Source organism: Zonotrichia albicollis, chromosome 4 (genome assembly GCF_047830755.1).
Source record: "Zonotrichia albicollis isolate bZonAlb1 chromosome 4, bZonAlb1.hap1, whole genome shotgun sequence".
NCBI lineage: Eukaryota > Metazoa > Chordata > Aves > Passeriformes > Passerellidae > Zonotrichia > Zonotrichia albicollis.
In genome coordinates, this window is record NC_133822.1 from 4,287,595 (window position 1) to 4,303,235 (window position 15,641).

A 15,641-nucleotide genomic window follows, 5' to 3' on the forward strand; every position below is an offset into this window, starting at 1 on the left:
CTCTGCAGGTCTGTCCCAAAGGAAAGGGCCTTGGAAATGGATGGCTTTTGTATTTTTCTGTTATGCTTTGGCTAAGTAACATGATATAGACATCATGGATTTAGAGATGGCAACATAAATCAGGACTCATGTCACGTAATGTTGGAGGTGTAAGTCAGAGCTTGGCCCTCTGTGAATCCTCATGGTTATCAGAGAGGAAGAAACACTTTTAGAGTGCAATTCTCTTCATCTTCCAGATGTGAGCTGTGCCCTGGGAATATGGATATTCCTCTTGTATTAACTCTACAGGGAATGCTGAGAACCAGCCCTTAAACAGGGTGAATCCTGCTTAGCCAAAACCAGAGCTCCTAGGACTACAAGTCATTTAGATGGGGTGAACAAGGAGCAAGTTCCTACAGCTGTTTGCTTGTGTTAGTCTGTCCTCAAGGATCAGTTTCTTGTGAACTCATTATAATGAAGACATGTTCTTAATTAGGCCAGGATTTGAGTCTGCCACCTCCTACAACACAGCATTATCACATCTTTTCTGGCTGGAGGCAGTGAGCTCTGAGTGGCACCTTCAGAGGTGAGGGTTGATCAGCACTGCCCACTGCACACAGCTGGCCCTCCCTTCTCTGCCACGTCCATGGGCTCCAGGGGATGCCAAGCCCAGCAGAGATGACCACAGACCCTGAGCACAAGGGCTGCTCTTCCTCATGAGCAACAAGGCTTTTCCTCTGAGGCCTGGTCTGACATATTTCCTCTTGCAATCAACAGCCTCATGTCCACGTGGAGTCAGCCAGCAGTCAAACTGGAAACCGTGTTGACGTAACTGCTAATTACCCTTGGCATAACTAATGTGCAGCAGCAAAGCTTGTACTTATTGGAGTGTGGGGATGGCTGGCAGAGGAACCAAATTGGTGCAGACACTGTTGAACAAGATCAGTCTCTCCTAAAGGAAAGAGATGAGTGGCTGGGGTCTCATCTAGTTGCTGTCTTTTCCCCAGAAGAGTCTGAACAAGGATTCTGGAAGTGTGTCCTCCTCCTGGCTCTCTGAGGTATGTGGTGTGTTTTTTATGACTTTAGGCTACAGAAAGACTTAAAAGTATAACTCTCGGGACCAGAGGATTTGGCCTGTGTTGACATAATTTTCCCGGCAATATCTGAGTGTGGCAGGCCAGGGTGGGGTGGGATGAGGAGAAGATGGGAGATATATCTACCACAGGATCAAAGAAATGCTGTTTGGCAACATCAGCCACAGGACTCTAATTCAGCTGTTTTCTTCTGGCTGAGCCTTGAGTCACCTCTGCAATCCATCATTTGTCATTTCCCAACAAGCTGTTCCAGTGCTGTAGTAGGTGCCTAGAGGCAATTTTTATCCTGCTGTGCAACCTCCAAAGCCAGTCTGTGGGTGCTGCTCTTTGTTGCAGTGCCTGGCTCTGCCACAAAGAGCTCAGGTTTGGTGTTCCTGACTTTTTGAGTAGCTGTAGGCGGCTGTTGGGCTGCCCTTCAGCCTCCCTTTGGCCAGACTCAACAAGTCTGAGTCCCTTTCACAAGGTGTGAATCCCTTTCTGAAGGTGTGTGCTCCCTGCCTCAGACCACCTTGGTAGCTTATCTGAGAGCAACTTCAAAGCAGCCAAATCTCAACAGCATTTGGGAGCCCATATACATGGTGAAATCCTAATATACAAACATTTTCCAGGAAAAGAAAAAAACAAATGAAGCTTTATAAGCAGGTTGTATTAATAAGTAAAGGTATTTCATCCTCCTAAGAATGTATCTGTATGAAACCACAGCATGGATTAATTTGCATACAGACCAAAATGTGATTGAAATTGAAGTGCAGTTATGATTGCTGCTATAGCTTATGAGGAAGTGTGTTGTTATCACTGCATGGTGGAAATAAAATTCCACAAATTCAGAATTCAGGCTCCAGAGTTGCATTAATATGCTGGAACTTCCATTTTACCTGAGGAACAACTGCAGAGTGTGAGACAGCAGAAAGGAAGGGTAACCCAGGTTTTTGTTAATAGATCCCTTGGGGTGGATTAGAATGAAACAACACTGAATGACCAGTGTTTTTAAGAAGACATATATGCAGAAGGGTTTATTTTAGAACAATTTGGTTGCAATGGAAAGGAGGTATGTAGTAATTTTGGTTAGTATTATCTTTATTAATATCCATACTATATATCCATACTTTATATAATATATATATGTATGTATAGATATCTCCATATATATATATATCCATATATATCTGTATATATCCATTAAAATATCACTTAAGGAAATACAAAAAGGAAAAAAAGAAAGAAAGGATAAAAGTAGAAAGACCTCACCTCCCATGGATCCAGGGACAAGATTTTATTGTTGCTATTTTGATGTCTGTTGGTTGAAGTGATGGTCACAATCTTGATCCATCAGGTGTGAGATGAAAAGCCCCCAAACAACAAGTCCAGTGAGTTAAAATATGCCCAGGCTGGGTGGGAATGCCCAGGTACCTCACCTGGGGGGGAGCTTTCAGTCTTTTGGTGGAAGGCCTCAGGAATGAGTCTGAGGACACTTCAGGGAGTCTTTGATGGTTTATGACCTCTTCTCAGCTGCCTCTCACATCAGGGCAGTTGATGCATGACTCATCAGAAGGGATGAAAACCCGCAGGTGCGAATGTGACCTTCCCCAAGGGCAAGGGGTAGGAGTTCTACAACTGAGCCAGCTGTGTCAGGGAGTACAATTGCCATGATAAAAACACCATCCTACCTCCACAGGATCTGCTTCTTATCATTATTCTCCCCTATTTAGCTCAAAAACTGGCTTGTAGCCTCCCATGGTGGTTGCTCACTACCTCTGTCTTATGCAGTTCAGAGGTTTTGCCATGTGAGGATCTGAAAGTGAAAATAATACACTGATTTTTGGTCTCCAAAGCCAAAAGAAACTGAAAGAGTGTAACCCCAGGGAGCCTGACAGCTCTCAGCTGTGAGTGTTAGTAGCAGGTTGGTGCTTCATTGTTGGCAAGGAGGTGACCTTTCTGTCACCTCAGTGTTACCTGCTCTGCATGCACAGGGACCATGGCACTTGGTCTGATGGAGTTAATGTAACCAAAGATATCCAAATCCCACACCAACTTTTTCAGCTGAACTGTATAATGTAAAAAAAGTTGTTGATCCTTGTGAGGAAAAAAAATGGATTGAATAATTTATCTCCAAAATTCAAGGATTGCCATGAGCCAGCATTTGGAATGTTGCATAGAAAGGCTTGAGGAAAATTGTTTAAAATGGATAATGTACATCTGCTGTCTTTTTTGGGGGGGGGGGGTATTTAGTAACATAGTCAAACTTTTATATCCTTACTTTTCCTGGCACTTTTCTCCATAAAATTGATACTTTTCATATGGCTCTGGACAAGGGGTCTATTTTTTATATGGAAAATGTTCCTTGAGGGGGAGTTGCACAGCAGAGCTGCTTTAGGGTCACTTCTGGACACAGGGAAAGAACAGAAAAAGCAGCTGTTGCCTTTTCTGTGAACCTCTAATCTTTGGTCTGATTGGCTCAGTGTTTTACCCATCACTTGAAGCTCACTCTCATTTGTACACCTGGCAAAGGTGAACATGTGAATGCCCCATCCCTGGAAGTGTTCAAGGTCAGGATGGATTGGACTTTGAGCAAAGGAAACCTGGTCTAGTGGAAGGTGTCAAAACAGGGGGTTTGGAAATGGATGATCCCTAAGGTCCCTCCCAATGCAAACCATTCCATGATTCTTTCTGTGATTCTATGAACACACCTAGCACGTAAGGTGAGACCTGCATGTATCACCATCCTGGCTGATGTAAAGAGTGCTGGCCTTGAGGTACCTACACTCCCTCTGTCCTCACGCACAGATCCTGCCTGTGGCCATGGGATCTTTGCTGCTCTTGAAGAAGAACAGTCCAGAAGAGCAAAAATCTCCTCAATCCACCTGTCCAAGCAACATTCCTGTTTCTTGCATTTTGTTTTCTCATGTACATTTGGCTTCTGTGATTTACTTTGACCTGAAGACTTGCAGCCTTCCATGTACTTAGTATCTCTTCAGCTATTCACTTTCTTTTTCCACAGGGACTGAAAACTCAGGAGAAGGCTTTGAAGGCTTTGATGACATCTCTTTTTTTTTTTACAGTAGAATCACAGCATCATTTAGGTTGAAAAAGATGTCCAAGATCATCAAGTCACAACTTTGATCAATCACCACCTTGTCACTCAGACCATGGCACTGAGGGCCACATCCAGTCATTAAAGTAGAAACAGTACTGCCCTGTGGTTCAAAACCCCCTCTTTCCACCACTGCAGTCATAAGAGCTGTTTCCATTTCCCTGCATTTGTTCACCTACTTGCCAACTTGCCCTGTTTTACCATGAAGTTGGACTGCTGCATTTAGCATCTGATAGAAAGAAAACTGAGGAAGAAATCTGGAGAACATCCACTGGGAGAAGCCAGATCGAGACTTCGAAACAATTTCACTAAAAAGTGCTGTAAATTCTGTTAGGTCTTTTTTTTGCCATGATATGGAAAACTTACCAAAAGTACTTCATGTAGGACTCTCTGATCTCACAACTGTATGAAGACTGGAGGATCCAAGAGAATTTTTTACACATAGAAGAAATGGAGGTTTTTCTTATGGAACAGACCACAGAGGAGTTGGATCATTGGGCAGCAGAGCTCAGTGAACATCTCTCATCCAGAAAGTACACAGTTAAGGGCAACATGTAGGCAGTGCCTCCACTAAATTGACACGCAGAGAAGATCCAGTAAATAGGTACTGGAGCAGAAATTTTTATTAAAAAACAGTGAAATGCAAAACCATGAGCTCATAGACCTCAGGAGTTGTTTGAGAGATACTTCATAACCATATCTGGTTATAACAACCAACACGTTATTACTGCATTCCTGGAGTTTTCGAAGTGGAGGAAAATGAATCCAGTTGAGTTGTCAATGAATGAGCAGTGGGAATAGTCAGCTCCTCTGCCAGCTATGTCCCACCTGCACAGTGCATTATCAGCTCTCCCAGCTGAGTGTCCTTCTGCATTTGCCTTTCAGGGGAGCAAGAGCTCTTCACTGAAATCCTGCCACCATGCTGGGGCTGCTGCTGCTGCAGGTGTTGGCCAGCTGCCTCTGGCTGGGACACAGCGAGGTGGTGACCTCCTTTGGTAGCTGTCATGGGTTCTTCTCTGATAGGATTCCCCCAAATAATGCCCTGAATCCACAGAACCCAGCCTGGATCTGTCAGCACTTCAACAACTCGTATCACTATGCCACCCTGTACGACAGAGACAGGAGAATTCCAGTGTATTCTGCTTACAAATATGAGCCTGGACCTGGAAACAGATCTAAATTGTGGTATGCTGAGCCTCAGGTGGGTGTCTCTCGTACAGCACATCACCCTCCAGCCACTCAGAGATGAGCTGCAGCATTCAACCCAACTTTTCTATTTCCTCCCACTTCCCTACACATATGCACACATGTACACATGGACCCACTGGACAAGATTCTTGTAATTGAACTTCAAACATGTTCATCACATGATTCCTCTGATGCACCTGAGACATCAGCAGGAGCATGAGATGAATCACATCCCAAAGGTGCCCAGCTCTCTGCCTTCACCTGACAGGAACAGCAAATCACATTACTTGGCATGACGTGACAAAGTCAAATGCTTCCCCTCCCTGTGCCCTGCTCTGCTGGGTGACCAAGTGATGGGGAAAAGGCATCCAGGAGAGGCAAAACTTGAGGGACCAACAGTCCTGCTGGGATCTGATCCCCACTTTGCCCTGAGCTGTTCTGCATCCCTGGCAGAGCTTCACTGCTCCCAGTGAAGAGTCAAACAGGCTTTGTGATTGGTGTGAAAGTGAAGAGAAACACAGAATGGGATGAGATGGCCCAGGGACAAAGCCTCAAGGGAAAAGACACTGGAGATGAGAGGGTCAGGTCAACTGTGCAGGGATTTCTGGAGTGACATTTCAGGCAGTGCAAAGTGAGGAGCATCAGTGTTGGTCCAGTCACAAGGGTGGGATCTCCATCCATGGGCAGTGACCCTTCAGCACCTGTGGCTCAGGCTTGGTCCAGAAGGATCCAGCAGACAGACAGAACTCCACAAGCTCTAGAGGAGACAAATGTCCTTCAAGACAGGCCAGGCTAATTAAGGAAAAGAAGAACAATAAGTTCAGGACCTTTCTATGAGCAGAGTAGGAGGAGAGATTTTAGTGAAAATGTGCAAGATCTTAATGTCCATTTCCAGAGGAAGGCTAAATATGCTTCCCTAAAAATGAACAACAAGGTATTGAAGATATGAAAAAAATAACCATTTGCACTTGTTACTCACATGAACATGAGGAACTAATTTGGTCTTGCACCACTGCAGTCTCCACATTAAGGAGGGGAAAAAACTTCTCTGTTTTTGTAGAATCATAGAGGGGTTTCTGTTGGATAGAACCTTAAATATCATCTCAGTCCAAACCCCCTGCATGGGACAGGTGATGTGTCACCAGACCAGCATGCTCCAAACACATCACTGGCCTAATCTTCCTACACCCTGGACACAGGATACCTGAAAAACCTTTGATTTTAGTAACTTTCTCCAAAGGCATTTTTGGAATATTTTGTTTGCCCGGGACTCTTTTGGGATTACGGCCTCCTCTCAGAAGTTGATGTTTTTTTATTTCATACCAATGATGCTGCAGAAAATTCTCCCTGGCCCAGATCAGCTCTGAGCCACATTCCCAGCACAGCTGTAACAGATTCCATTCACGCTGAGATTTTTTTGCTTATGGAGCAAACCTGTTCATCCTTGAATGAACTGTAGTGCTCCCAGGGAAACCTCAGCTCCAGGACTGATTTCCTGACACTTCTCCCTGTGTATGGGGTTACAGGAGCCAACCTCTGGTGGTCCAGGACTGGGCTACACCTGTAGCAACCCCACATAAAATCACAGAATCACAGAATCACAGTGTGGTGTGAGGGGATCCAGGGAGAGCCCTGGGCAGATTTGGGCTGTGGAGACAGGAGGAAAGGAAAGCAGATTTGGCAGGGGAGGTGAATCACCAATGTAACCTTTCAGTCCTAGGAGTGGGAAATGCTCCTTGTCTTGTGCATGCATGCATGCTCCCAGCACAGGCTGCAGGCTGGATCACAAAGGTCACAAATCAAACTGAAAGCAGGCAGATTCTGAGCTGCTTGCTCTTTAAAGCTCTTGCATTCATGCAGGAGGGTGATGTGTATGATTTCTCTCAGATTCATATGTTTCCTACACTGAGATGACAAAAAATGGAATTTTGAGCATCAGAGCCTTCTGCTCTACGGTAATCTGTTTCATTACATGCATCGTTAGTACTGACACCTTTTCCTCTTCTACCCTGTCAAGCTGATCAACCCAACTTATTCCAAGGATATAGATACAGAGAAGTCCATCCGTAATCGATACAAGATCACTCTACAGCAAATTGGCCAGAGTCAGGCTATCAACCAAGACTACAACAATCTCCAGGGTTTGGACCGTGGTCACTTGAGCCCCAGTGGCCACCAAAGTGGCAACAACAGCAAGTGGGCTACCTTCACCCTCACCAACATAGTGCCCCAGAACAGCGCACTCAACAAGGGCCAGTGGAACTACTACGAGAGCCAAATGACGGCTCGGAATACCCAGGGCTGCATAGAGACCTACGTGATCACGGGTGCTGTGCCTGGGAACACCTACATCTCCAATAGGAGGGTTAATGTGCCCAGCCACATCTGGTCAGCTGCCTGCTGCCAGACCAACACCATCAGGAGGACTTGGGCGGTCATTGCTGAAAACAACAGGAACCGGGTGCAGAACCTCACACGAGCACAACTGGAGGCCAACTTGACCCAGCTCTATGGGAGGGGACAGGTTTCTCTGTTCCACAGTGCCTGTCCCCCCTGACAAACCTCATATCCTGGGTGGAAAAGGCTCATGAGCTTTTCCCACATGCCATTAGAATCACAGAATGCTTTGTGTGTTATGGGACTTCAAAGATCATCTTGTTCCATCCCTTTCCTTGTGCAGTGACACCTTCCACTACACCAGGTTGCTCCAAGCCCCATCCACCCTGGCCCTGGACACTTCCAGGGATGGGACAGCCACAGCTACTCTGCTCACTCTGTGACAGGGCCTCACCACCCTCTCAGTATAGAATTTCTCCCTAACATCTCATGTAACCCTGGCCTTTGTCAGTGTGAAACCATTCCCTCTTGTCCTGTCACTTCATCCCTTTGTCCAAAATCCCTCTCCAGATCTCTTGGTGAACTTCTAGGTAGTGGAAGGGGATTGAACTTCTCTCCACAGCCTTTTCTTGTCAAGGCTGAAGACACTCAGCTGTCTCAGCCTGTCTCCAGAACAGAGATGTTCCAGACCTTGAAACATCTTCGTGGCCTCCACTGGCCTCCACTCCAGTATATTTTTAGTCCTTCTCCTGTTGTGAGCCCCAGACCTGGACACAGCACTCCAGGTGCAAGGACAAGATTCTGGACAACCTGCTCTAGGTGACCCTCCTTGACCAAGGATATGGACAGGAAGATTTTGAGTGGTCCCTCCCACACTCAACAATTCAGTGCTTATGTGATCCTGAAACACGCTTTTGTTTGATTGCTTTTGAAACTGCACCTTGAGAGCAGCACCTGTGGTATCAGGCAGGCAGGATGAGGCATTAGATATAAAGGAAGCTTTGAGCAGCCAAAGATAAATTTCTGTGATGCATTGTTTGGATACCTTAATTCTCTGCCCTGCTTCTGAAGCTTTTCTGCAAAAGTACAGGGAACTGATTTGGGGAAATGTGTTCAATGTATTCAATGTATTCAATGTATTCAATGTATTCTGTTGTCAGCAGCTTATATACAACTATGAACAGAGACAAGACACTAGAATCAGTGTCGTGAGCTGTTTATTGCAAGCTCAGTCTCAGTACATTGTTATGACAATGGAGACAAAAGATGTGAACAACTCGCTGATTCAAATAGAATGCCAAGGAAAAGTAACGTTACAGCACAGCATAAAGCCATCTCAGTCCAAGTTTCAGCCAATCACACATAGAGCAAAAACATATTGACAATAATTCTATTTAATCATATGAAGCACACGTAACTGTAGTTAACACAACAGAGACCTATTCTCTAACACAATGCTTCGTTTATGAGAGACAAAGCACAGAGACTCATTCATACTAACCTTCTAAAGAAATACACTAAATAAACTTGTTGCAACCTAAAAGGGCAAATCACATAGGCCTATTGTTCTATTTCTCACGTCTGCTCTACAGCTTAGAAAACTTTTTCCGCTGCATTAGCAATGTTCACAAATCTGCTGTCTGAAGCTTGTCTTTTTTACTACTTTCTCAAAACCCTCTAATTTTAAGGATCCCAACAATTCCCTTTTTCTGTTGACTTAAAAAGAAACCTTCATACTCGTGTTGTTTACTACTTGCATTTTATAGCCCTATTATAAAATTTTTGTTTACTATCTGCTTGAGGCTTATTCTTGCTGACCTTAAGCATTGTTTTGTTACAGTACAGCAACTTAATGCTGTGAAGGCCTAGTCAGTGAAAGAGATATGAATCACATCTGGCAATAGTTACAAGTCCTTGTTCAAAAAACTCTTGTCGATTCTAGGGTCTTAACTCAAAACTTTCTCCTATCTCTACAATTTCGTCTACTATTTTCGTGAGATTTCTAATACTTTCTGTGCTTCTACTTCTTAATTCTCCCTCTTGTATGACAAAAGCTTCTCTGACTGTTTTGTTCATCATTCGCTGCACACACTGAAGTATGCAGGGAATTACTATCAATATCACTACCACAACACCTAATACATAAAGACTTATCTTGCAAAGTTGCCTTAGCTAAGGTGCAAAGCTCTATTCTTGAAACAAATCATCTAGCTAGGAGCTACTATATTCTTTAATTTGAGCTGTCAAATCTTTCAGTTTTTGTATGCTTTTGTGAATGGATTCAGAATGATCGGACAAATTCATACAACACAATCTTTCAAATTCTTCACAACTATGCTTCTGTGCCAGTAAAAGAAAATCAATTGTTGCTCTGTTTTGAAGGGTAGCATGTCTAACACTATCAACGTCGGTTAACATATCACTAATCGCAGAGGTTGTGGCATTAGCTTGTTTGCTCTGCTAACATCTAACCCGATCTAATCATTTCAATGCCACTGCTGAAGGCAATTGGGGTAAAAATATACTTACTGAAACTTTTCTTGCAGCTTTCTAAGGCCTGAAATCACTCTGACAGTTCACCTCATAATGAGGAACAGCTCTTGTTCACCTTTGTTTCTTTTTCATGACTGCTTTAGCTGTGGACGCAATTATAGTGAGCATCTCAATGCTACAAGGGCCACTTCAAGGTGTGCTGGAATGCCTTGCTAAGCTCTATCTCCACAAATGAACCAATGTCCCTCCGGCAATTGCCGTGGATATTGGTCAGCTTCAGAAAGCACATCTCAACTATTTGAAAAATTACACCAAAACCTCAAATTTCTGTATGCAAAATAATGGGGAGTAACATTGTACTTTGGAGCATCACCTTTTCACCAAGCACTAGTTATGAAAGTAAAACAAAAATCCATTGTTAAAGAACTAAGGATTTCTAATTCTTGAGGTTCAGATGCTGCCTTGGGAAGTTTTTTGGACCAAACGTTCTAATTCAATGAGGGATTGTTTCTATTGTCAATTCTACTTGGCCTGCTATTGGATTGTTTTTTGACTAAAGGCAACTCTTTTACTGGCACACTAACCAGACAGGTTGAAAAAGGTTTTTCTGGTTCTGAATTAGACAAACATATAGTATCTGAGCCAGCTGCCTTGGCTAAGGTCACCCAAACATTTGTTTTCGGTTGTTCCACAGGCAAATCTACATGACAAAAAACAATTAAAATCCACCAATACCAACATACAACTTGCATTTGCTCCATCTTTTTCATGAGCTAAGTTTTGGCAGAATCTTTACATAAATATCAATTTTAAATTTTTGCTCTCCACAAAAACAAAAACCTAAACATTTGCCAAAAATCAGCTCTGCTAAACAAACATTCAGCATACAATTGGCATACTCATAAATAACATTAACACAAAATGAGAGTTTGCAGGTTCCACTGATGCACAAAGAACATCAGGCACAAGGAACGTCAGGTGAGACCTGGGATCCTTCGATTCGGCTCACATCTGCGTACTTGCTTCCTCTGTTCTGGGCTCGTCAACACGTTCTGGGGTGCGATATGGTTTGATGTTTTTGACAGGGACCCACTTAATTCCAGCACCTATAGAGACAGAAGCATACCCTTTGCCCCAGATTATTAATCAAAAAGGACCTTCAATTTGTCCAGATTCAGGGTTTCTAATTAAAACAGGAGGATTTTCTTTCAGTTTTGGTTGTGTGTTATTTGAAAAGTGCCTAAAGACTGGTGGATCAGGTTCTGCACTCGAACTGTTTAGAAAATTAAAAACATACAAACATACAAAGCTTTGTTCAGCCTCATCTGTGGTGTGACCTCAACTCCCCCTCTCTGTTGATTTAAAATGCGTTTTAATGTTTGATGTGCTCTTTCAATAATTGCTTGGCTTGTGGGAGAGTGAGGAATACCAGAGATGTGCCAAACCCCCCATGCATTTAGAAACGTGCCTAATTTTTGAGATATATATGTGGGACTATATATTACTTCTTGGGGTACACTCAATGAAGCAAAAGCTTCCAGAAAATGATGATAGGTGTGATTGTTTGTTTCACTTGTGTGAAGAGAGGTAAAAATTGCACTAGAGAACATGTCTACTGAGACATGAATATTTTTAAATTTACTAAAGGAAGGGTATTTAGTGATGTCTGTTTGCTACAACTGCAGACTTTGCAAACCGTGGGTTGACAGTTTTTGTAGAAACAGGAGGTTGCACAAGCTGACAGTCAGGGCAAGTACTGACAATAGCTTTAGCTTGAATTTTAGAGATTTGTAACATTCGCACAAGTGCTTGTGCATTTTGGTGGAAAAAAGTATGACTCAATTTTGCTTGTTTAAAAATGTTTGGCAAAGTGTTTGAAATAATCATTGTCAGTTTGTCTAGTCTTGCGTTTCTTTTTACTAAAAATCTAGGAAGTGAAGAATGAGCTCTGATGTAAGAAACAAAATATAGATTAGTTCTATATTGCAAAGTTGTAAAAAGACATGAAAGCTAACAATATAAAGTTTCATTACTAACATCTTTTAAAATTGACTCTTCTAATCTCTTAACTACATTAGCAACAAAAGCAGAATCTGTGATTAAATTAAAAGGTTGAGGGAAAACCTGAAAAGCTTGAACTACAGCAGTAAGCTCAACAATTTGAGGAGACTTTTCTACTATTTGAATGTTGGACTCTTAAGCATTAGTTTTTTGATTTAACTAAGTTATGACTGATTCGTGACTTTTGTTAGAGCTATCATTGAAGAGGGTTACTGCATTTAAAGGTTTTTCACTTAATTTGGGTTTTTCTCAGAAACTAAGTTTTGCTTGCAATAGTTTGTGAGCTGGGTAGTGAGCAGAACAAACACTTGGGAAACTTAAGAATGCATATTTTAAATTATCAGAATTTTGCATTGCCTAATTAAGGTCATCTTTTTTCAATGGTAAATAGATAACTGAAAATTCTTGGCTTGCTAAAGTTAACAATCTGGTTCTGGCTTTAATTACAATGTGTGCAACTATTTCTAAAACTGTGAAAATAGTCTTTGGAAACTTGTAGGGAGGAAAAATCTAATTTATTATTAACAAAGGATCTGGCTCAGAAGGGTCTCACTGAAAAATGAGACCACAAAGTTGCATCTTTTCTCCTAAAACTGCAAAAAGAAAGGCTTTTCTGGAATGCAGTGATGAGCTTGTCGTCTTTGAAGAGTTGATGTCGCAGCTTTGTATCTTTGTTGTAGAAATGTCTAGTCTACTGTTTCGGATTTCAGTCACAAGACAAGCATGGGTTGGTTTCATCTCTCTCTGCATTGGAGCTGTGATGAGCAAATCATCTTTGGAGTGTAGAATTATGGATCTTGGAAACTTCTGTTGAACTGAAGACAAATCTTGTACAACAAAATATTAGCAAATTATATACATTATGACAACTATATCTTATGACAGGTAGAAAGTTGTTTTGGCTAGAATGTTTACACATGACAATCTTTTTTTAACATGATTAGGTTCACAACAAGCAAAGCAATGACGCTTTTTCTCAGAGTTCAACTGCACAGTGCTAACAGAATTTTCTTAAATCTTTACTTGCTTTTCTAAAAGCTTTTCAAATTTATCTATTTGTTGTGTCGAAATATCTTCTAATGTTTTACTTAAAGCATTGACTTGTAAATTTGCAAGATTTTGTGGGCTCATAAGTCTGTTGCAAGCTGTTAGCATCTGTGTAATGGTTGGAGGCTGATCACGCAAAGTTGAAATAATTTTTCTACATTTATCATTAGCATTTACAAAAGCAAGGTTTTGAATAATATAGGAATGGGCTTGTTCATCTGGGCATCACTTTTCAACTGCTTGAGTTAATCTATCTAAAAAAGAACTATAGGATTTTGCTTCACCTTGTCTAATTGTAGCTTGCATTTTATTTCTATCTTTCATCAATACTTTTTCTGATTCAGGGGAATAGACAATTTCACTGACAGTAGCTGTTTTGGGAACTTTGCTAGTATCTGAATTCTTGGCAGGGAGGGTGCTGTAGCAACAAAATTTTTCGGGAACTCTGCTAGTGTGGGCAGGAGAAGACTGAATTCTTGGCAGAGGCATCATCGAGAGACTACGCTCTCTCTGAAACTCTGCTAAGAGGGGCTGGGCAAAGGGCTTGTTCTTTGGATCGTGGAGAAAAGCTGAAATTCAAACTCTTCTGGGAAAGCGACTTTGGGTTTGTACTTTTGATAATTTCTAAAGAACAATGGCATGTTTCACAAAGTCTTTTTGTTTGTGGAGATTCAGCTGGAGAACAGCTAACATCAGACTGAGAATTTAACATCTTCTCTTTTCTCTCAACAGCAAAAGAAATAGATTTCAAATTCTTTAAAATCTCAGCTTGTTTCTTTTCAAAAACTTTTCGAAAATCTCTTGCTCTTTTTTCAAACTTCTGTCTGGGCAGAGTCTCTCTAGTTTGACTCAATTCCTGGCTGCTGCTTGCTGCATTTGTCTTCTTCTTTGCCTTGTCTTGCGAACAACAGAAAAACTTGGTAGAGGCTTATTTGAACAATTTACCAAAAAAGAACTCTCTGAATCACAAAGCACTCTACTTGCTTGAACCGAATCTGAGGGGTTGTCTTTTCAAAAAGGGAAAACAGTGACAGGAGCGACTTCTACATCTCCCTGACTAGACAAAACAGACTCTAAACTAGTTTCAGCTGTCATTGCTTGTACAATTTCAGAACACATAATTTTTTTATCACAAAACTTCTGCAAATTCACATCTCTCTCCTCTGCACGGCTTGCACTTGCTTTCAAACAAATTTCACGAACTCTTATGTTCTTGGAACACAACAAAAATTCTGAACGCTTTTCTTGACATGGAAAGAGTTCATCATTTTTTGGAGGGGTGATAGATTATTTTCTGCTGAAGGGGCACAGAGAGACTCAGGGGAGATAGATAGAGGATATTACTTAATCTAAAAGCTGTTCTGGTTCTCAGTTTTTGGAGGACAGGATGCAGCTAGCATTTCTGGGAGAAGCACTGGACGAATCAGGAGGGAATCACCTAGACAGAAAGTTGGAATCTTCTCAGAGAGGGACGCAGGCTCAATTTCACTTGGATTTAAAGAGTCTGAGCAAGATATTTTGTTTTGTGATTCAGAACTGTCTTGGTTACTGTCAGTTTGTTTGAGACACCCAGCAAAGCTTTGGAGGCAGAGATAAGTTTGCTTACATTCTTGTTTGGGTTTTTTTTGAGAGAACAAAATATAGATTTTCTAGTTTATTTGATCTCAAAAATCAAAGATAAAACCAGACTGTAAATTTATATTTTGAATGTTCATTTTCACCTAAATGAGTAAATCTTTCAGTTCAGTTTTTGAGATATCTGAACGTCTTTTATCTTGTAAAATTTTCTTAAGTTGGTAAAAAAAAATTATTCTGTTTTAGATAAATGATTTCTTATTTTTGTAACTCAGGAGCTCCTAGAAAGAATTACTTACAAACACATAAGATGCAAACGACTAGAAGATGAAATATTTCTCTTGATTAACACTTGGGTCTCTGATGGCCGAGTTTTTCTAAGATTTTCTTTTTTATCTTAGTCTAGCTTTATCATCCTCACACGAAGCACCATTTGCTGTCAGCAGCTTATATACAACTATGAACAGAGACGAGACACTAGAATCAGTGTCGTGAGCTGTTTATTGCAAGCTCAGTCTCAGTACATTGTTATGACAATGGAGACAAAAGATGTGAACAGCTCGCTGATTCAAATAGAATGCCAAGGAAAAGTAACGTTACAGCATAGCATAAAGCCATCTCAGTCCAAGTTTCAGCCAATCACACATAGAGCAAAAACATATTGACAATAATTCTATTTAATCATATGAAGCACACGTAACTGTAGTTAACACAACAGAGACCTATTCTCTAACACAATGCTTCGTTTATGAGAGACAAAGCACAGAGACTCATTC

At 41.6% G+C, this 15,641-nt stretch overlaps 1 protein-coding gene across 1 annotated transcript; it reads left to right on the forward strand.

Moving 5' to 3' along the window:
- The first annotated feature begins 5,068 nt into the window (after positions 1-5,068).
- Positions 5,069-7,909, forward strand: LOC102062910 (endonuclease domain-containing 1 protein-like). Its single transcript, XM_005493212.3, has 2 exons — positions 5,069-5,365; positions 7,370-7,909. The coding sequence occupies exons 1-2, from the start codon at positions 5,084-5,086 to the stop codon at positions 7,907-7,909; spliced, it is 822 nt and encodes a 273-aa protein (XP_005493269.2). The 5' UTR covers positions 5,069-5,083.
- The last annotated feature ends 7,732 nt before the right edge of the window (positions 7,910-15,641 follow it).

Bases quoted from the DNA above. Each gene is read 5' to 3' on its own strand.
- LOC102062910 (XM_005493212.3), top strand. From the start codon at position 5,084: ATGCTGGGGCTGCTGCTGCTGCAGGTGTTGGCCAGCTGCCTCTGGCTG. The intron at 5,366-7,369 runs GTGGGTGTCTCT...TACCCTGTCAAG, and splicing joins TGTGGTATGCTGAGCCTCAG to CTGATCAACCCAACTTATTC.